The 23,766-nt window shown below is 37.4% G+C and overlaps 1 protein-coding gene and 1 pseudogene across 1 annotated transcript in view; one reads left to right on the top strand and one right to left on the bottom strand.

The window, feature by feature from the left end:
• The window catches only part of Mtpalpha (monolysocardiolipin acyltransferase Mtpalpha), a 134,690-nt gene that overhangs the window by 82,232 nt on the left and 28,692 nt on the right, over positions 1–23,766 (top strand). The window contains exons 9-10 of the mRNA XM_067145136.2: positions 8,372–8,581; positions 18,865–19,060. Coding sequence (XP_067001237.2) covers positions 8,372–8,581; positions 18,865–19,060 — 406 coding nt within the window. The remainder of the gene's footprint in view (positions 1–8,371; positions 8,582–18,864; positions 19,061–23,766) is intronic.
• LOC136872083 (piggyBac transposable element-derived protein 4-like) lies at positions 21,009–22,964 on the bottom strand (annotated as a pseudogene).

The raw sequence follows: 23,766 nt of genomic DNA, 5'->3' as shown, positions 1-23,766 counted from the left end.
ACACCCGCGGTATCCCCTGCCTATCGTGAGAAGCGACTACAAGGGGCGACTAAGGGATGAATGAATTAGAACCATGAAACTACTCTTGATTCGTACCATAATGCGGGGAACACAATGGGTTGCATGTACTTGCGAGTAGTATTCCTAAATTGGTACGAAATAGGTTTGTGATTAGTTGCAGTAAAAAGCCTGGCCAGGTGGATTCCAGTACCCGTGCATTGTACCCATGTGAGCAACACCGCTGGTCTGGGCGTAGCCTGTGAGTTGTACCGCTATATGAGCAGCACCGTGGGTCAGCGTTGCCTGTGATTGGTACCCACTATGTGAGGAACACCACTGGAATACCGGCGCCCGTGACTAGTACACCTAGGTGAGGAACCTTACCGGTTTGTGTTGGCTATGAGTGGCGCCATTGTATGAGCTACACCATAGGTCTGCGTTCCCTGTACGAATAGCAATACTTGTGAGTTGTACCATCTTGTGTGGACCACCGTGAATCTTCGCTACTTTTGATCAGTACCCCAAAAAGACAAATACCATGGTTCTACTTTACTCACGACATAAACCATTCTGTGGGGCCTTAGACGTGAATTTAGCACCCCTTCAGACATCAAGCATCATTGTGCTTAATAAATGGTCCCTTGGTCAGTAATACTCTAATTAACTACCTTCTTTTTGAGTCTGATCCACTGTTTTTGTTTTTTTGTAGGGTTCATGTCCATCCATTCATTCTTCATGACTTTTTTTATTTTATTTTGGTTAGTGGATGAATTTGAATTTTTTGTTATTTCATTTCGTACCATTAGGGGCCGATGACATCGATGTTAGGCCCCTTTAAACAACAATCATCATCATCAATGAAAGATATAGTAAAGAAAAAGAAGAAAACTTGGAAAGAATGGAAAAGACTGAAGAGAGTAGAGTGAGATTTTGCAAAAAAACTAGTATCCAAAGAAAAGTTGGAAAACACTTGCCCAGGAAGTAAAGTAGGATTTGAACTGTGGAAAAAAATTATTTGGTATTATATGAAACTGTAGGAATGAAGCATTGAACAACACAGGATTTGTGAAGAATAAAGGAATAATACTGACAGAACCAGAAAAGATAATGAATAAACGGAAATAATATTTCAATGAACTGCTAAATGTGAGAAAGCCGACATGTGGAGAAGGTATCCAGGCAGCAGGAATAGATTATGTAACAGAGAATGAACAGACATTACAGTGACGGTATCCAGGCAGCAGGAATAGATTATGTAACAGAGAATGAACAGACATTACAGTGACAGAGGTGGAATGGGCAGTTAAAAAGATAAAGATGGGAAAAGCTGTGGGAATAGAGGAAGTAGCCATAGAAATGATCAAGGCTGCAGGTCTAGTGGGATTCCACTCAAGTGTGTACTTTAAAATCCATCCACACCATTCTCTACACTCTTTCGGTATTGTCAATATGTATCCCAGTATTAATATCAAAAAATTATTTCCTATTATTGAAAATAACTTAAATACATATAGTTGCTTAAGCAAACTTGAAATTAATGATTTTATGACCCTCTTAAAATTAGTAGTTACTAACAACTTCTTCATTTTCGACAATATAATTTATCAACAAGATGGTTTGGCTATGGGTTCTCCAGCCTTGGGGATCCTTGCAGAAATATACGTAGACTTTTTAAAACACAATTTCATTGATAACAATGACGACTTTAAACATGTATTATTTTGGGCTAGATATGTGGATGACACATTTGTTATACTGGATGATAGAGTTTTCAATGCAGCTTCTACTCTTAATAGCCTCAATAAAATTGATCCACATATTAAATTCACTCTTGAAACAGAATCAAACAAATCAGTTAATTTTCTAGACATAACAATAAACAGATTACCTTCCTCATTATCATATATGATTTATAGAAAACCCACACATACAGCTAATACCATAAAACAAGACTCTTTTCACCCACAGTCACATAAACGTGCTTCATACAACAGTATGGTTAACCGCGCCTTCAAAATTCCGCTATCAAATGATAACTTAAATAAAGAACTAAACATCATCTGCTCTATTGCCAAATTTAACGGTTATAATTCTTATTTTATTGAACAAATCATTAACAAATTTAGACACCGCCCTAACACAACACTCTTAAAAGATATTCCCAAACCAGCTGCTTACACCACATTCACATTCAATACAAATACCTAAAGTTTAGCTAATGTCTTCAAAAAACATAATACCATGATTTCTTTTCGAACTAATAATAGAATACCAACATAATGGTCCGTTATTGGACATTATAAATTTTCCAGCTAACTCATTCTTGGTTGCCTGCGTTTCGCCCTAGTGTGTTACGTTAGGCTCGTCAGTTGGGAGTGTTGTGTTAGGGCGGTGTCTAAATTTGTTAATGATTTGTTCAATAAAATAAGAATTATAACCGTTAAATTTGGTGTGCTAAGTCCCAACTGACGGGCCTAACTTAGCACACGAGGGCGAAACGCAGGCAACCAAGAATGAGTTAGCTGGAAAATTTATAATGTCCAATAACGGACCATTATATTGGTATTATAAATTCACTCATTCGGGACAAATATTTTAGGTTCCCTATGGGAATCAACATCTACATCATCTAATAATAGAAACCTTGAATTATTACATAACTCCCACTCCTTAAATAGAACAAGTGTCTTTTCTAAATCAGGCGTATACCGTTTTAAGTGCCACAACTGTAATTCTTCTTACATAGGTCAAACTGGTCGCAACTTCAAAATTAGGTACTTTGAACACGTTAATGCAATAAAGCACAACAGATTTTCGGCAGTGGGACAACATATACATGACACAAAACATGCTTTCACTACAATAAACTAGGATATTGAAATTCTCAGCACTCTAAATAAAGGCCCTCTCCTAGACATCACCGAAAACTGTTTTATACACCTTGACCAGTTTTTCAATCCAAATCTTAATCTGAATGATATTTCTGAGAAACCCAATGCCCTTTTCGATTTTCTCATCTCCTTTTTAAATAACCTGAAGTCAACAAATAAGGAATCAATCTTTCACAATTTACACAATACCCTCTCATGCCACTTCCCCCTTCCGCAACACCCCCCTTGATCCTCCTTAGTTCTCCCCCCTCCCCCCCAAGGGGCTCTGAACTCCGGAGCATGGGTTGGCGACCACGGGGCCCTTAGCTGAGTCCTGGCATTGCTTCCACTTACTTGTGCCAGGCTCCTCACTTTCATCTATCTTGTCCGACCTCCCTTGGTCAACTCTTGTTCTTTTCCGACCCCGATGCTATTAGGTTTCCGAGGGCTAGGGAGTCTTTCATTTTCTCGCCCTTCGTGGCCCTTGTCTTCCTTTAACCGATATCTTCATTTTTCGAAGTGTCGGTTCTCTTCCTCTTTTTTCCTCGAATTAGTGTTATATAAAGGATTGTTGCCCAATTGTATTTCCTCTAATAACAATAACCACCACCACCACCATCACCACCACCCTCTAATAAACGTTCCCCACCCCTTTCTCTATTTATCATTTCTTTATCAATTACTACGGCAAGTTGTTTCGAGTTGAACCTCGTATTTCTTTCATTATTTCTTCCTATTTTTTAATATATTTTTATTTGGCTTTATTCTTTTTTAACATTTTAAATTATTTTAAAACCTATATATCCACTTTGAATTTGACGAAATTAAATCCTACACTGTTTTCCTAAGACTTCATTCACGTCACCTTTTACTCTTCGGCCGGAGAAACAAATGCCTACAAGACCTGCCTAGCAACGACTTTACATAAGTGCATACTTGACCTGCTTATGAACTTTAACTATATTTGTTTTCGGCGCAAGATAGTGATGTTCTGTTTACTCTCTTGACTGTGATTATTGTGTTTTGAACATTAACTGAATTGCTACGATATGATACAATGTTAATTTTTTGCCTGTGTTCAATGTATTAGTTGTTTTAAGATCTTCGCTAATTGGCTGATGATGTCACTTGAAATGTGTTGAAACCGGTCCCAATAAACAGGTTGTAACTACTTTTTAGTTCAACTTACTACGGAGTATTGAAAGGTGGATCCTTCCCTATAATATTGCACATCTTCTTATTTCTCTATTCAATACGGAACAATCATGAAGTTTTTAACTTTAAATTTATACTGTAATGACATATGCAGCAGAAACTTGGACAGTGATTCTGAGAGATGAGAGTAGAGTACAGGCATCTGTAATGAAATTCCAGAGTAGTATTGTACAAAGGATAAAGAGGGGTAGAGTGGGAAATGACAGCATACTAAAAGAGCTATATGTGCAAGACCCAAATGACAAAGAACAGAACAGAGTGGGATTGTTTGGATATGTCAAGCGGATGAAAGAAGAAAGACTGCTAAGACAAGCATCGGAAAGACAGATGTAAGGGAAGAGAATGCGAGGAAGAACAAGATTACGATGGATGGATTTTGTGAAGAACAGCATAGGATAATGCAACCTGGACTGGAACAAAGTCTCGGATGAGGAATGGTGGAGAGACAGGACGAAGTGTATTAGATCCCCCCTGGCTTTTTGAGACGAAGGAAAGGAAAAAATTAAATCTTGCATACAAGACCCCTAACGTTCTTCGTCAGAGAAGAACGACAATTCCGCTTCGAAGCGGGTACAAGCCATACTGCAGCTCTAATGACATCGCACAAATTTGTGAATAGTTTCGTCCATATGACCCACGCAATGAAAACACTCGTCGAAGTATGCGGTACATCTGTGTTTTGTATTTAAGAAATGTCCGCCTCTCTAGCGTAGGCCTACTGCAGCTCTGCTGGCGTCGCACAAATAGATGAATAGTTTCGTGTCCGACCCGTGCATTACAAGCATGCATCATTCATGTATGTATGTGTGTGTGTGTTTTGTAGTTAAGAATGGTTAGCCCAATTATCTGCCTTTCTCGGAAACCTGAGTTCGATTTCCGGTACCATATTGCCAGAGATTTACAAATGACAGGAAGATTGGTATGCGGTAAAAATGGTACATGCAACTCCCTTCCACTGTAGGCCTGTCTAAAAAAGCTTCTCTATCTCGGGATGAGGAAACTAGTTTACTTTAGTTAAGATATATTCACGATTGTTGCTATTAATATAGCAGGCAAGATCATTAACGAAGTGATGGTTTAACACTTTCAACACTACCATATTTTAACATGGATCCTGGCTGTGAACTGGGTCTTTTTGCTAATTTTTAACACGTTATTATGGAACAGCGGAACATATTAGATGCCTGATTTTAGTACCGTATGAAGGTGTCAACCATCCAAAATGAAGATGTTAATCAACAAGTGAATATCTGAAGTAATTTAATTATACTAGTCTTATGAAAAACATGAAAAAAATACTACGGAATTTTTTTTACATTGAGGTTATACCACTAAGCTTGCTCAAACAATAAAAAATAATCATTTAATGCGACTACTTAGGCCACAAATAAACACAAATGTAGTGGAATAAAATATTTACCTATTTAGGAATAGTTTGTTTTTATATGGTAGTCCTGAAAACATTGGACTATACACAGTCCTACTTTGCACTCTTTGCACCACCATCTACTCTCTTTTCTGACGCGCTTACCACTTTCAGTAGACCAATAATCACTAAGTGTGGGTAGCTTCACCGCACACATATGCAAAATTGTTGCAAAAAAACAATAAATTTCGTGAAGTTTTACTGCAGACCACCGGTGCCGCATGGAATTTTCCTTCAGTTTGCCCTGACGTTTCATTGCAGCAATTGTCGTACCTGCATATCTGTTAGTTTCTGCTTTTATATTTTTGATTACATCGTCACTAAACAAATTACTGAAACAATCCATTTCGTCACTCCCCGCGCAAAACTGAGTAGAACCAGATGCCGACTGGAAGACAGGTAGCTGTGGTTGGTCATCTGTTTCTGACCATTCATCATCAGATTTAGATGATCTAGCAGATGTTCACGGCACAGGTGAATCAGCAGCCTGCATCTCTTCGTCTAAACGAAAAAATAAACCCAAATTTCTGTAGGCGAAGTATTTCTATCGTTTGTAACCGGAGTAAAATGATACAGCTAAACACTTACGTTCCAAAGCGACGTAATAAATAAAAATCTTACCTGAACTATCGCTTGATACGTTATCCGGTTCGTAAGCAGGGTCGTTGTCACTTTCATCCATCTCTGAACCCGCTTCTCCCGATAAAATATCCAAAATATCACTATCATTGAGCCGGCGTGAAGATATGTTTACACAGTAACACAGCGTGACAGATTTGGCGCGCGCAGCACACGGCACACCGAGAGCTTCGGTAGAGGTCACGGCAAGGAGAAAATACCCTGTTTATCGTTTCAGTTCGAAATTCCCGATAACTGCTGCATTCTATTGGTCACTAGATGAACTATTACCTCCAACCAAGGGACGGGAACCGTACGTGATACGTGCAGCTGGATATAAACACACGAGAAAATCACGCCCGTATCACATACGGGCGCCGTCCAGAAGCAGGAAAGCAGCGCGCCCGTATCCCGTACGGGCATAGTGTTGAAAGTGTTAATATCTCGTAACTTGGGCCAGTATAGGTTTTTTTGATTAGAAGTAGGTTTAGAATGCAATAAAACAATTCAATCATAACTAGTTTTACTCGCCAATGTGCCTCAAAAATATTAAAAATAATATTCATTTTACGTCCCCACTTAATGATTTTCAGAGACGCCAAACAAAACATACTATGCGTTAATAAAAAATGTAGTCAACGATCATACGAAATTAAACATTATGTTCATAAAACGCATTACCACCACACCTGTAGATATCCATAAATGCGGTTAATTTTCCTGTTAATTTTTTTAAATCTTCCCGTCATGGAACTTCTGGCACTATGCGGGCACTTGATAGCATACCTAACCTGAACAATGCGATCTCTCTTATCTCCTTTATTTATTTATTTATTTATTTATTTATTTATTTATTTATTTAGTTATTTAGTTATTTATTTGAGCACTTAAATCAAACCCAAATACATTTATGTAAACAAAGAATTAACTGAAGATTTAGCTTGCATCATCTTCTTCCTTTCCCAAAACCTCTTCATTCTGGCTGACCTGGCTGCCCTTTCTTCATCAGATAAGACATATTGTTTGTGTTGTACAGTTTTTAATGACAATCTTATTTGTTTGTTCTTGAGAATCCTTTTTTCTTCTCTATTTTCAATTTGCTTCATTTTAATATTCAGCTCTTCTAAATCATTTTGAACTTCTTTAAACCAATTATTTTTTGTTTTACTTTTCCAAAAGTAATTAAATAGTTGTTTTATTATCCTATTATCATTTAATCTAGAAAGATGACAGAAAAAGGCAATTCTTCTTTTTCTCATCATATCTATTATAGATTCACTTTCCCTATAAACCACTCCTTTACAGCTCTTTAGTTAAATCCTGATGTGATAAACATGGAGAGCAAGCATGAAATATACTTTAAAATAAGGGCTTGTCTTTCAATAGCCGCAGTTATGCAAAGAACCCTTCCAGTCACTACATGTTACATTCGGAAGTACAACTCGTAACATACACTAGTTAACCGCTAGTGGTTTGGCACTCTTTCTGTAGCACATCTGTATTCGGAAGGAGGTGCTTCTGTTACATATACTGTACAGAAACTCTCCAGAAACCATTTGGAAATATATTCTCTCTGTTTGGACTCTGTAGTCGGGAACAAAACTATTTTTAAAAGTTTCAAGAAGACAGGACCTCGAATGCTCTCGATGCATGGCTGACAAGATGGCAGTGAAGATGAAGTCATTTGAAATGATATGCCGGTAGGAGGGAAGTTGGCAACACAAGGCGATAATTCAAATGAAAGCAGTGATTAGATTCACTCAGGTTTACTATGCGGTAGGCCTGCTGCTCAACTAACAGACACAAATGACTGGCCATTTATTTCTTTTCTATCAGTATTGCATAACATGATAATACGATATGCTTATCCCTTTTTTCTACGGCGTGGAGTATGAAGTGAGACGAATTTTCGTAGCGATTTTTATGATCGTATGCCCTTCCTGACATAAACCAAATCAGAGGATTAATGAGATGAAATTAATGACGTGATATGAATAACTAAAACGGACTATATTTACTTTATTTACTTTTATCGTATATTGGACCCCCCTTACTTTTTTGGGCTGTAAAAATGGAAGAAGAAGGGGTCTAATAGGCGAGTAAATAACTGTATACTCCGTGTAACACATTTCATGTTAGTTTACTCTATTGGATAGTGTCTTTAAAATTATGTTAAGTGTTTTCTCTCCTTAAATCTTGTTATCACTTCACTGTAATTTTTTCTTCTTCTTTTAAATTCTAGGTTATTGGTATGCATTACTTCTCCCCAGTGGACAAAATGCAGCTTCTTGAAATTATCACTACTGATAAGACTTCAAAGGACACTACTGCATCTGCTGTGGATGTTGGTCTTAAGCAAGGCAAAGTAGTGATCAATGTTGGAGATGGCCCTGGATTTTATACCACACGCATTTTAGCATCAATGCAGTCGGAGGCATTGAGACTTGTACAGGTAAACATGTATACCCTTACAATCATGATATTTCTATGGTAATATGGATTGTTAAAGAACTTAACAGTGTACAGTTAATTGCTTGTGTCTATTAAACTGTTGTGATTCATTGGGATAGACATTATGTGAAAAGCTCACCAGAAACAAACTTTGAAAATCTTTAGTCCAATGTTAAAATGTAGAGAAAATTACTGCCAACACAGAACAATGTAAAATTTTATTCACCTAATGCAGGGGTTGGCGCGCAGCATTGAAAGCGTGTCCAGGTGAGCAGCAGTGGGCTCTGTCTGCCCGCAACAGGGCTAGTGACTCGAGCATGACCTGTGGCGTGTGCGTCATTGTGCTATGGGTTTACGCTGAGTTCACAGAGCATAGAACTGAATGTGGAATAAATACCAAGTCTAGAGAAAGCATTTTAGACTGATAGGAACTAAAATATTTACTACCGGTACATGAATTAAGTTTATAAATGTAATCAAAACATAACAATTGTACAATGAAAAAATCGTAATAAATGCTTTGGTTTTAAAAAAATAGTTTAAATAGTATACCTTTTTGTACTCTTGTGAAAATAGAGGTTTTCTGTCACGATAGGTACAAAACAAATAGGCTCTTATTTTTACACAAGTGAATCACTATCGGTGCTGAACGCGGTACTCTTGTGTTTTCTTTCTTTCTTTCTTTCTTCAATTTTGCTAGTCGTATATCTGGTGATAAACCTCTGGTTGCACTCAAGCGCAATATGCACTTCAAGTGTCCGTCAGTGAGTGTGGATCACATCCATGATTTTGTTATTTTCATTACTGAAAAACGTTGCTCACATGAATACGTCGTTCCAAATTTGGAAATTATCTTTGTAGCCCTTTGATGGAGACAAGGGAAGCGGTCTTGCGATAAATGTTTATAAAATTCTATAATGTTTGTACTTGAAGTTCTAAAAATATATTTCAGTGTCAGATAACACATCAGATCAACGACTTCTAGTTGTACATCTCCAGGGATGTCATCAATATTTAAGGAAAATGGTATAAAGAATAGCAGAAAGTGTGTTTCTAAAGAATTTAGGACCGTGAATCGTCGATGAAATTCACTGTGGAGACAGGAGAGACTTTCAGTGTATTTTGTGAAATTTTCATCCTTGATATCTGAAGCTGCAGCCTGCATGTTTTTGAAATACGTTAGATTTCAGGACTGAAGATTACGACTCCACAGTTTTAGCTTCATTTGGAAGGCAATGTTTTGATTGAATATGAACGTAATAAGTTTGTCCTTTCCTTGTAGAGTAGTGCACAAAGTATTTTAGTGCCCTGTGATATCTGCTAGGAAAGCGAGATCCACGAAGGATCAGATAATTCTGGAATGCATTTATCTTTCATATCAAGAAATAATTTATTTTCCCTGAGCTTGAAAAATCGTTCAATGTTCAAACCTCCACTTAACCATCTTACGGCACAAGAGTATGTACGTCTGAATGTTCCGATTCAACGTCTTGTAAGAATTGTCTGAACTGTTGGTGATATAATCCAGATGATCTGATGAAATTAACTATGATAACAACTGCCAAAATTTCTCATACTGTAATACAGCATTTTGGCACATAATGCTTCCTGTTGAAGCACACAGTGTACAGGGCACATGGTTAATCCTCGTGATTGTAGTTTGGACTGCAAACAATAAACAAAACCAGCTGTTTACCCACCATAACAGAAGCTCTATCCGTAGCAACAGATATTAGTTTCTCCCAAGGCAACTGTACTTTTTGAGCAGTTTCTTCTACAACAATGAAAACATCCTCCCCAGTAGTGGTGTTCTTTAATGTTGTTATATCCTGAAACTCTTCTGTAGCACATAAGTTTTTTGTCCACGCCATGAATAAATATCACTAGCTGTGCTGAACCATTTATGTCTGTACTTTCATCTAAGGACACCACAAACACAGTAAATTGTTTAATTTGTTTGGACAGCTACTGTTCTACATCTGAACTGAGCTCTTCTATATGGCGAGCTGTAGTTCGGGCTGAGAGACTTACCATATTAAACTCGAAAAACTCTCCTGGAGTCAGAATTTCAGAAGCAATTTGTAAAGTGTTTTACAAAAGATCCTTCAGTGAAAGGTCGGCACTGTCTTGCTATTAAATGTGTGATTTTATAGCTTATTTGGACAGTACCTGAATTCCATAATTGCAGTGAGGTTACCTGTAAAAGGAAAACGCGTGTGTTGTTAAATACGGTATAAAATCTGTTGTTTAAACACTTGCTTGCAGTAAAAAAATAAAATTTACAAATAATATTTTAAACAACCAAATTGTCCGTATTTTACCGTTAAAATCTACTTTAAAACTATCAAAATGAAATAAGCCAAAAATCTGAAAGTACGTTTCAGCCTAAACACTAATCAGAAAACTTACCTGTTAACACGTCTTCAAATCTTTTATCAACTTCAGACGTTCATCTTCTTCTAATATATTGTGTGCTCGCTTGTTTAGCTTTGTAATGTCTTTCAGTATTATACAATTTTTGCAACTATATTTGCATTAAACAAGAGGCATGTAAATCGACCATCATCACTCGCAGAAACAAAATATTTGTCTTTCTACGTAGAAGCTGGTCGACAATACGACACTGTAGCTATGTTGCTGCATTGAACATGCTCAGCCATGGTAGTAACTTCACTGCTCACTACTTGCAGCAGCTGCTGTACGACGTACAGCCTGCCCGGCTTGTGCTCGGAGCAGCGAATGTGTGCCCAGACATAGAAGTCGCTGAATGCCGAGATCTGACCTAATGTTTACGTTCATTCATCCAGAAAATGTTTATTTTGGACAGTTTAGTCTAAGAAGACTATTTTATGTAGACTTTTTCTAAGAGAATGTTTGTTTTTTAGTTGAATGAACAAATAGTATGGCCTTTTTTGTGTGCAATGTGTGATGCTTTTAAAAAACTTTTTCTTGATCATCTATCAATGTATTTTATCAAGTTTAATGGTTGAAGTAGTCCTATAATATGATGAAATATGCACCGAAAATGTATGCTTTTTAAATGCCAATACACTAGAATCCCGTTAATCTGAAAGTCTGGTTAATCTGAACTGAAATATTCAATTTTTTAAAAAAATTCTCCTTATTGAAATGAAAGAACATATTATTCTAGAATGAAGATTTACTTGCATTTTATTAGTCATATTTTACTAGAATAACATAATGTATCCATAATTACACATCATAAACCATCAATCAGTGGTCGTTTATCTTTGCAAAGTCTGTTGGTTTCTTTTGCCATAGTGATTGGAACCTACTTGAAGATGCAGTGTTAAACCACCGTCTCATAAACATCACATCAGTGGACGTAGCAGGGGAGTGTTGCTCGACGTAGCGTACGGCAAATTCTAAAGAGGCCGTTGCATCTGAATGTGACACTAGTTCTTCATTGTGGTCTTCTTCGTCACAGCTACTCGTGTTTCCTTAGTTCACCGGCCTGCGGAGCGGCGCACAGCAAAAGCAAATATATAGTTGAACACTGTCCTGGGCCGATGACCTTCGATGTTAGGCCCCTTAAAACAACAAGCAAGCATGAACACTGTCCGATACACTCTTCGATTCTGAGGCAACTTGATTTTTGTGTTGTGTTCTCCTTTAAATAAGGCCACGGCCACTTCCTTCCCATTCCTAGGCCTTTCCTATCCCATCGTCGCCATAAGACCTATCTGTGTCGGTGCGACATAAAGCAAAATAGCAAAAAAAATATATATATATATCGCCTTTGATGAACTATTTAAAATCATTAAGAAACAGGATACCTCCCATAATGCAAGAAACATCACACATACAGTACTTCTCCTAGCGCCAGTCTTGCCATGCCCACTCCAGTACCTCTTTCCTTTACCCCTCCACCCCGCCTCAACAAGACTGCGGTGTTTCGTAGAGTATTCAAACACAGGCACCACAACAAACCACTGCCTATTCATCGGGGCCAATGAAAATAAGTAGTTTTCACGGCGTTGCCATATTCTTATTTTTTATTTTTCAAGGCATAAGTTCTTAACATTTAGTTAGCTCTCTTTTAGGCTTGTCATTCAGGCTTGACCAATAACATCTATAATTAGTGGATTTTTCAGTTCAAGCCTTTCAAGATTGTTGTTAGCTGTCGACTGTCATTTTACGAGAGATGTTCCATGCCATCGGAGCTCCACATTGCACTATTCTTCTATTTATTTGCTAAAGCCTGTTAAAGAACAGACTTCTTTAAGCTGATTTTAACTGAACATTGGACTAGCAATTTAACTGAACTTTGACAAAAATTTTATGACATTATATAATTGTATAATATTTTTGTTCTCCAAGCTTTTTAAAATGAATTGATTATATTTGATATATTTAAGTTGTAGTTTTTCAAATGTTTTCCCAGTGTATTTTAAATCGCGGACTAAAATTCCCTTCTTCATTTTGTAGATTAAGATTAATTTTAATCGTGTATCAGTTTGTCTCGTATCATATGTAGCTGAAGATTTCCCAGATTATGGGAGGAAACATGTACTACTCTTTATAATGTGTTCTTGTTTTAGTGATCTAAATGTCCACTGATTGTATTGTATTGAATAAGGTGGACAATTACATCTCTCAGTTAATTGAATAGGAATGAACAAGATCACAATCAGTAGAAAAAACTGAATACAGTGATACACATCCATACGAATGTCATATCTGCCAACTTTCCCAGTTTAGGCGGGAGACTCCCGTTTTTCGACAGTGTAATTTTTAGCCATGGTAGCCTTATATACCAGCAGTCGGGTTTTGAGACGATAAGTGTAATAGTATATACCATAGTACTCCCGTATTGCACAAGACATGTAGAATAAGCAGTTTTGATCAATCATGAAAGACAACCACCTGATACAGTAAATAGATTAATAAGGAAACAAAGAAAAAACACCAGTAAAACCACAACTGAAAACAACACTTAGCCCTCAGTTGTATTAACAGTGATACGTACAAGATAGGTAACATTTTCAAAGGTCTAAAACTAGCCTGCAGAACCTAATATCGTGCTTTAAAGACACGTCGGCAAATACACCCTGAACACAAAAGGACTTTCTCCAAATCCGGATTTTATGAACTTAAGTGTCAAGAAGTAAACTGCAACGTCGCACATATAGACCAGCTAGTATTTTTCTGTTAGGTGTTTAAAAACACACCATACAAATAAAGGGGGAAAAAACTATAAACGAATGGAAAAGTCCAGGATAAGAACTAAGATACACCATGACTTGGTTTGCAATGCAAACTATGTGGAGAAAATTGTGACAGATACCACATCACAGTGTACAAAACTAGACTAATCGTTTTGACTGAACTTTGTATATAAACTTGTGATGGATAAACTGTGTTTAAAAATGTGAATTAACCATACATGGCCATTGGCTGTAAGATTTATTGTGAGAGAACCTTTGGCTTTATTGCAATTTTCCATAGTCCTTCTAACTCATGTCCTCATTTCTTACAGTAGGCTTTTCTGCTCTCATCTCGTATCTCATCAAACTACTACTTCTTTTCTCTTCTTAATGCGTTGGTTCAGAAACATACCGCAACCAAAACAGCAAGGATATAAACTAGAACAACTGGTGCACGTTGGATACTGGTCTAATAATGGAAAAGTGCTACTCAGTACACTGTTAAAAATAATTTAAATTTGGGTAAAAACCACAGGGTTTAAAAAAAATCGGTTTAAACCAGCCAGCTCTTAGTCTAACCTCCTTTAGTTAACTCTCTTTTAACCTCGTTTCCATATAACTCTTCAATTTCCTTGTGTTTCATAACTCTTCCTGCTTTATTGTTATGTTAAGCTAATAAGCTCGTTCATTGAAGCAGTGGAACTTCCTCTTTTCCTCCTTTGTTTTGTGTTGAAAGAGGCTAATTATCTTGTTTTAGGTGTTCATATGTCAGTCGCCACCAAACTTGGTTCTTATACTATGTACTTCAAAATTATTGGAAGATATTACAGTATACCGTATTTACCTGTGTATTAAACCCCCTCGCGTATTCGATTCCCCTGGCTTTTCAAGACGAAGAAAATGAAAAAATTAATCTTGCATACAAGACACACACACACTTCTTCTTCTTCTTCTTCTTCTTCATGTGCCATGTCCTCGCAGAACGTTGGCGATCAGTAGCATGATCTGTTGTTTGTTCATAGCTGTTCTGAACAGAGTAAGCTTTGTCACCCCAAACCACTGGCTCAAGTTGCCGAGCCATGATGTCCTACTTCTCCCCGGACCACGTTTTCCATTAATTTTCCCGTGGAGTATTACTTGCAGAAGGTGGTATTTAGAGTTCCGCATCATATGACCAAAGTATTCTAGTTTCCTTCTCTTGATGGTAGTGAGAATTTCTGGTTCTTTGTTCATACGGTGCAAAACGTCTATATTGGTCATTTTAGCTGTCCAAGGTATCTTAAGCATCCTTCGGTACGTCCACATTTCAAATGCTTGCAATCTCTTGCACATGGTCTCAGTTAGTGTCCATGCCTCAACGCCGTACAACAGAATGCTGAAAACGTAGCACCGGAGTAGTCGTGTCCGTAGTGAAATGGAAAGGTCACGGCTTGTCAAAAGTTCCTAAGTCTCTGAAAAGAAGTTCTGGCCTGCTCAATTCTGCATCGGATCTCGTGAGTAAGGTCCCAGTCATCATTGATGTGACATCCCAGGTATTTAAATGTTGCCACTCTCGCGATCTGTTCCTTCGCTGTTGTGAGATTACCTCGAATGCCATCTTCATTCCTACTTATAACCATCCACTTGGTCTTCTTTACATTAAGCTTCAAGCCCATTGCGCTGCTGGCTTCAGTGACAGCATTAAGTAGTTCCTGTAGATCCTGGAGATTGGTTGCAAGTAGCACAGTGTCATCGGCGTACCTGATGTTATTATATTATTATGCCTGTCAAAAATTCCTATTTTAATCTGTGCAATATCCCTTCGGTTACAGTAAGAACCCTTTTACTGATTCAGTCGTTATTATGGGAAAATTTGGGCATGTTGATCTTTCCGTTATCAATATTCACAGATATAGTGCATCCCTATATCTGTGTCAATATTCATACACTCTACTCCAGCGTTTATATTGAATGAGATTGATAATCTTCCATATCGATTCCTGGCTACATGCACAAGGTAGCTCTCCTGGATTGGTGCAAACGAACATTGGGTGAATATGTTTTTGCAATAAGTGCACTGACAGCAGTTGTTAACTCTTTAGAAATAAAGGTTGGAGTAAACAGTTGCTTAGTTTTAATACTACGTACTGAAGTAAGATAAGAATTTGATCCTACTATTTCTCAATATACAGTGGTGTGCGTTACTAATTTCAGAAGTTAGGTTATGTACTTTTGCGTCTGGTTAAATTTCAGAAAGGCTGTTCCCATTTAAATTCATTGTGAAAAGGTTATCATTACTGTACAGGGAGCTTGAAATATGTTTTCATAATATGTACGTGTTAAATCTAGGTTAGGTGATGCCGTTTGAAGTAAGAAAATGGAAGCGTTTGCCACAAGTCTGAAATGAAACTGAATATACGTTTTCAGACTATTGGAATTAGAAAATACAGTGCTAATGCGTAAGCCGCAGTTTGGAAAACATCCCGGAAGCTTTTAAACAAACCTATTGTTGTTTCATACCAATATTGGTGTGTGTTGGTGCGAGTTTGGTATCTCTTCCAACTTTTGTAGAAAATTGTGTGTAACCTTATACTGAAGCAGTTTTTCATTCACCAACAAAAATCTACTGTCAGAAGGAAGGGTAAACCATAGGCTCATTATTAACAGGAATAATAGCGAACATATTCTTAAATAACGTTGAAAACACTTTCTTAACCAACTAAGTAACGAAGAGGGTGACCAAGTTTTAAGAGGTGTGCAACTACAGGAAGCTATAGAGCTGGTTACAAATAGAGGATTATGGAAGCACTTAGTTAATTCACAGAGGCTGCAGACTGAATGCTAAAAGGCATAAAAGTGTAGGCCTACAGTGAAGGTGTATGTATAAGAACATCTAGGAATCACATTTCCCTGTGTATGTGGTGAGGGTCATCAAGCATAACGTTCAGGAATTATTCAGCTAGGTTCTATAAATAGCATAGGTCTGTTAATTTTTATTATAGTGCAAAGTTAACAGGAAAGAGACTGCGGGGAAGGCCCCGATTGAGGGGGACAGATTCAGTGTGGGAGTGCATAGAGAAGAGGGGAGGAAAACCAGAAGATGTACTGAAAAAAGGAGAAGAGTGATGGAGAGACAGGCAGCTATGGAGGTCCTTGAATCACAACTCAACCCGGGAAGATGGAAACAGGAAATGAAGATGATGAGTGGAAAGGAACAAATTTGTTAGGCTGTACCCAAGCATGCCTGCACGCATGCATTAATTATTTATTTAATGTACTTCACCACCTAATTATCGCATGTTCAAATTTTGTTCTTTAAGCTGCTTGAAACGTAAATTGCATTTGAAAGCAGAATTTAAATACTTGTATGGCGTATGGGAAGTTTGGCAACACAGTTGCATTTGCGAGATGTTGGTACAACTTTTGCTGAATACATCGTCATTGACAATGCGGAGACTACTTCAGAGGACCGGGATCCCGCCGTGTTGATCAGCTGTAATCACATGATGTCGTTCGGCAAAGTTGTAGCTCCATCTCACGAACGGGCGAAATGCTAGTAACCAGGAATGAGTTAGCTGGAAAATTTATTATGTCCAATAATGAACCATTTATGTTGGTATTATAGAATAGTTCATGTTTTTTTGGCTTAAATTTATTATGTCCAATAATGAACCATTTATGTTGGTATTATAGAATAGTTCGTGTTTTTTTGGCTTGTCTTTTAATTTCTGTCAGTCTGCCTTTTCACTCGCGGATAAGTTTATTTCCTCAGCTCTTTTTTCAAACTGCTCTGTAAAGACAAATTGCATTTAGCTTGAGGACCCCAGAATAATTTCTGTAATTATACCATGATCACACATAAATGCTTCACACGTTAATGTATTACTTTGTAAATTACTGCCGGAAACTGTTCAGTATTATTGTATTAAGAAACAAAATATTTCTACAAACGCACCAAAAAAACTAAATAAAACCTAAATTCTCAAGCACACATTTACAGTACAGTAATCACATCACTCACATACACATGCCTCTGTACATTACAGATCACTTGATACTTCCACGAGAGTACCTAATAAACATGAACCGAGAAAAATCTACATCATATCCCCAGGGCAAGGAGAGGCTCATTTGTGGGGTCCTACAAGAGTTGCAAACAGAGGTGTTCCTACTCGTAAATTTCCCAATACCGGAATGTTCGATTATGTGTTATAGCAGACCACAGGATGGCCCATGGCGGCTGATTACATGATAGTGATAATGAGAAAAGGACACATTCATTTCGATGTTACCTGCGACAAGAAGAAATACTAACTTGTTTTTTGTGAATTAGATTTTCAGTGACTCACTTTGTCGCCGTTTGCCTGCGCATTCTGATACCAGTGAACCGCTGGTTGCAAAGGTTTGAAAGCTGCTTTTCTTTGGACTTGTTTCCAGTTCTTGAATCAAGTAATCCTGGTGAGGGTCCCATACACTAGAACCGTATTCTAATTGCCATGCATCGTATATATATACCGGTATTATTTATTTATACGTTTGATTTGGACTATTTTAATTATTTTGATGTATAGACGCGAGTGTTACGGGCACCTTACACTTGTATCAAATACAATTATAAAATGATTTTTTTAAATAATATAAATATTATTCAAAAATTTTCATGTAATGTTCGCACCCTACAATTTTTTCGAAAATTTGTGTATAAAAATTGCGACTATTATGCAATGAATTACAGTATTTATTTTCATAGAACAGTCTGAGCCAAAGCTAGTTACGGTGCAATATGGGTCTCTTACTTAGATAGCAGGGACAGGTAAACACAAACAGTACAAAGTTGTAACTATGATATTGTGTGTACGGTAGATATCTCCTTGTCTTTTGCTATCATTGTGTAAATAATGTGTGATGATGCAAGTTATGTTCATACGGCAAATATTTCTGGAAAAGGTGTGCTTTCTACTGAAACCTCGATTTAAGGTAAACCCCATTTAAGGTTAAAAATATCAGGTCCCTGTAAAAATGCTAAATAGGGGTTCTACTGTATTTGTTTACCTGTCTCTAGTTCTCTATTTCTTTGTAGCTTTATTGTAATTGTTTTCTTCTCACATCTTACAAAATTTGCATTATGTTTATCTAGGAAGGCACATCTCCCAAGGAATTGGACAAATGCACCAAGACATTTGGTTTTCCTGTCGGTGCTGCTACACTGCTAGATGAAGTGGGTGTTGACGTTGCTGCACATATAGCACGTGACCTGGGTGAAGTATTTGGGGACAGATTTTCTGGAGGAAGTACTGAAGTGCTGAAGGAAATGGTCAACAAAGGGTTTTTAGGTATGTGCATTTTATCAATATCCTTGCAGCATTTGCACAAATACAGAAGAAGTCTGTTATAGCAAGAATTTACAACGGTGGAAAATTTACTCACTATAGCAGATTGTCGTTATACCCAATTTTCCCTAAAGTTCAGAAAAGATAAGGGAAAATCCAAATACTTCACAATGCGCGTATCATGGAAACATTGTACGTCCCGGCAAAATAATAATTTCGTTGTAAATTTAATGGGGGAACAGCCTTTCTGAAATTTAACTCAACGTGGTAATAAACTAACCTCTGAAATCAGTTATGCATACTGTCGTATCTTGAGATGTATCACATTTTTATTAATTTACTGTACCTAAACTGCCAGGCTGAGTGGCTCAGATGGTTGAGGCACTGGCCTTCTGACCCCAACTTGGTAGGTTCGATCCTGGCTCAGTCCAGTGGTATTTGAAGGTACTGAAATACGTCAGCCTCGGGTCTATAGATTTACTGGTAAGTAAAAGAACTCCTGCGGGACTAAATTTTGACACGTCGGTGTCTCCGAAAATCGGTAAAAGTAGTTAGGCCAATTACATAGTTATTGCTGAAATCAGTTGTTTATTTCAGCCTTTATTTTGACCGAGCCAACGAAAGCTATCTGTCACTTCACTTACGCACTTATGAAGAAGAATTTGAAGGCATGTTCTCTCTCGTTTCGAACTTGAATATTTCTTTTCACCAGTCAACGGGGATTAATAATCGGCAGCGCAAGATGCCTCGTTAGTGTGGATAAAAAATGCCTGTTGTACAATACTTCACAAGAAAAATTTCAGATCTTATTAAAGACTGTTCAACATACTGAAGGTTTGACTAGATATGAAAAGATTTGGCAAGGTTTGATAGAATTTTGTTTTAATGTGGAGGAAAGTCAACCAGCAGTTATGGTTCTTGGACTAGCAGTGTGATATATTATTAAAAGGAAGAGGAACTCGCAGTAAGGCATAATTTACATAGAAAAAATATTGCGATATTCTTCTACATAATTTTTGTAATGTATTTACTACCTTAACATCATTTGCAGAGGTTATGTTATATTGCATTTACACACTTGATTTTAATAAAAAAAATATAGCAATGCAATGGAAATTTGCATCTTATTGCATGAAAACATGTTAGGAATTCAGTAATAATATTCGTTTTATTTGGTTCCAATATTGGGAGAATTTGCTACTAATAATAATAATAATAATAATAATAATATGCGACTGTAGTCATAAATCAAACATTGCGGATGGTGTTTACTTACAGGTTATCATATTTAATGTCAAGAATTTCATTTTTAGGTCCATATTGAATCAAAATTCACAAAGTAATGAAACAAGATATTAGGATCCACCTATTCAATACTAAATTATGTGAGAGATTCGTACGAATGTGTGATGATTTAATAATCTCTCACATAATTTAGTATTGAATAAGTGGATCCTAATATCTTGTTTCATTACTCTGTGAGGTTATCATATGGTAATAAATATAAAAGATATCCACTTCCTTGAGAAATTTATCTTCATCTTCTTGTACGCTTCCGCTTTATTCATTTTATTGTGGTACTCTACAGAGCTCCCCGAATAAAGGTCGAGATGTGCGCTTCATACTTCAGCAGTTAATACACACACAGCATCCCTCTGTCATGAAGCCATTTTTGTTGTTTACATTCCTACATGTCCCAGCCTGCCTGGAGACTTAGTGTACACGGTTAATACTCTAATTGCAGTGGTCAATTCTATCAAAGTCTTTGATCGACAGGACATGAATTCAGTTTCAACACACAACTTTTTATAATACAGAATAAAACACACCATCATAATTCAAACAAGGGACCAGTTACCAAAACTGGCGAAGAGTGCAGTGATAAAAAATGTTTCACCGTGCAATATTCTAGGCTATCCCCCCTATCATATTTTAAAAGACCATGCTTACCTTAGAAATTTAATTTGGTGTGGTAAATTTTAAAACATTCCTCTATGCAAAGACCAGTTTCACAGTCTCGGCACCAGAACACTGATTCCTTCCCTTTGCCCTGTTTGTAGCACACCACACACCTCTTCTGTGGCCTAGCTTTGTTTGCAGTTGGGGGGGATCCTCTATAAAAAGTGCCTTTCGTTGAGACGAGGCACAGTGTGGTCCACTGAATGATGACCAGGAACATTTCTAGTTACATCACTCCCATACCTGGCTAGAATTCTCTCAACCAAATCTACCCTGAACTTCAAGTTGTCAGCCCTGTTTTTCTGGAGGTTACATTTACATATTACAAAAGAGTTGAAAACTGTAACATTTAAAAGCCTCCTAAAAATTTTTATGTACTATTTGCTCATTTTTTCCCTTTCTATCAAATAACTTTGCAGCATTTGATCTTTGAGGTCAACTCCACCCATGTATTTATTGTAGTCACTTGCACAAACCAGTTTAGCTTTCCTCTCCCCTCTCTTCTGCATAATACTTGCCTTATCACTGTGGTAAGTTGAAATAAATGACACAACCTTTTTGTCCATTTCAGAATAGATATTGGTCCTGCATGCTGAGCTACAGTTTCACCTTTTTTCAGCTTTGTGTCTTTCACTTTCTTTGATACATTCTTTCTGTTTAGTCTCAGTGTACCTACACAATCTGTTTTAATGTCTTTCAAGTCTTTGGCTAACTGTGGGCTGTTATGAAAATTGTCCGTCCATAATGTGTGGCAGCGATGAAGTAGAGGTTCTGCGAGGTGCATAACAATTACAGTGATCTTGGATGTATTAGAAGAAATGAAGGAAGGACTAAAAATTGTGTCTTCTCCTGTGTACATCGTGAATGACCATAAATATCCAGTTTCGGATTCACAGAGTTCATATGTTTTTATGCCATATTGCGAAGCCTTCAGAGGAATATACTGTTTGAATGAGAATCTGCCTTTCCACAATGTGAGGGATTCATCTATTGCAATGTTTTCGATCCGGGAGGTACATGGACTTGAATTTATTATTGAGATAGTTTAGAACAGGTGAAACTTTGAAGACACCGGGTGAGTTGGCTATGCGCTTAGGAGCGCACAGCCATGAGCTTGCATCCAGGAGATAGTGGGTTCGAGCCCCACTGTCGGCAGCCCTGAAGATAGTTTTCCGTGGTTTCCCATTTTCACACCAGGCAAATGCTGGGGCTGTTCCTTAATAAAGGCCACGGCCAATTCCTTCCCACTCCTAGGCCTCTCCTATCCGATCGTCGCCATAAGACTTACCTGAGTCGGTGGGACGTAAAGCAAGTAGCAAGCAAGCAAGCAAATTTTGAAGAGTTTCATGGGACCCTGAAAAAAGGGGTTTGGTGGTATTGTCAGTGAAATTAAGAAATCTTGTTATGCTTTCAAATCTATCAAGTGAGATGACGGAATTAAATATGGGAGTAGCTAGTAAATGGCTTTTTGAGAAATAGGACCTCAGTGTGGGTTTTTGAACAGTGCCCTTCAGTATATATAATGCAAAGACTATGTACATCTCCCCCACAGTAACTGGAACCCATTCATTTACCCTTGACCTAAAAGGAAACAACATATCATGTGCTGTTTTGCATAGATATTTGTCTGTTCCACTATCATACTCACAAATTCACATGTAAAAAATAATTGAAATATTGTCATGAGATCTAAACAATTCCTCGCAGCTTCTTGTGGCTCGTTATTTCCCGTAAACACCTCCCTTTTGCCGATATAATTCCCCATGTCTTCGCAGACCTGGAACACAATTACCCGTGTTTTGTGGTGTATTTACATTACCACATTCACTCTCACACTGTCACTACTTTCACTTTCAGACTCTACATCTGAATCATCATTCAGAGAAACCAAGATTTCCGCCTCATCATGCACTAAAACTTCGATTGCAAGCACACGTTTAGCCGCCATGGTGTAAACACAACACGACAAAAAAAACTTGCTCTTTGAAATCTGATATATCATATGTAATCGAAGCAACATCGATATTTTTATACTCGAGATGAAAGACCAAACCTTTCTCCATCGATATAACCCAGAAGAATGGTAATAGTCATGAATCCAGGCACAAGGTGGAAGCACAAAGCAAGAAGTGCAAAGCGCATGCAGGTAACGGCATTCTGCGACAGAAAGCGGCTAGGTCATGACTTGCGGTACACGGCATTCCACGCTGAGCGACTAAAACTGACTCTATTTACTTTATATGTATGCCTAACACTCATGCATTCCATTTATTTTAACATTTAGAAATACTCCCTTCCTACTTAACTAAACAGTAAAACTCAGAATACATTCATAAGTTTGTTAAAAATAGTGTCAAATGTTAGCATGTACAATTCATAGCTCTTTGTAGCCTGGAAGTCATGTGTTTACTGCAAAAAAATTGACATTATCGCATATTGGACCCGCCCTCTGCTTTTCTTCGCTGTATTTACGCGAGTAAATATGGTATGTTGTGGTTACACAGGAGTCCATTAAAATCGATGCCTCTTGCACATATGTCCAACACTTCTGTGTCACTTTTTCGTTTAAGAAAGTTGTGGTCTTAATATAAAACAGTACATTGTGATGTCTGGTGTAGCTTTTATCTTCAGATTTAACTATTGCTAAGTGTATGTAAACTGCCATTTTTGTGGTTTAATAGGGACATTTACAGTATGAGTCTGACCTTCTGATCCGATGGAGTGATCTTTCAAATTATTCCATATGAAGT

The sequence above is a fragment of the Anabrus simplex genome, chromosome 4 (assembly GCF_040414725.1).
Source record: "Anabrus simplex isolate iqAnaSimp1 chromosome 4, ASM4041472v1, whole genome shotgun sequence".
Lineage (NCBI taxonomy): Eukaryota > Metazoa > Arthropoda > Insecta > Orthoptera > Tettigoniidae > Anabrus > Anabrus simplex.
Note: the sequence above shows the minus strand (reverse complement) of the source record. Positions and strands in the feature narration are given on the sequence as shown.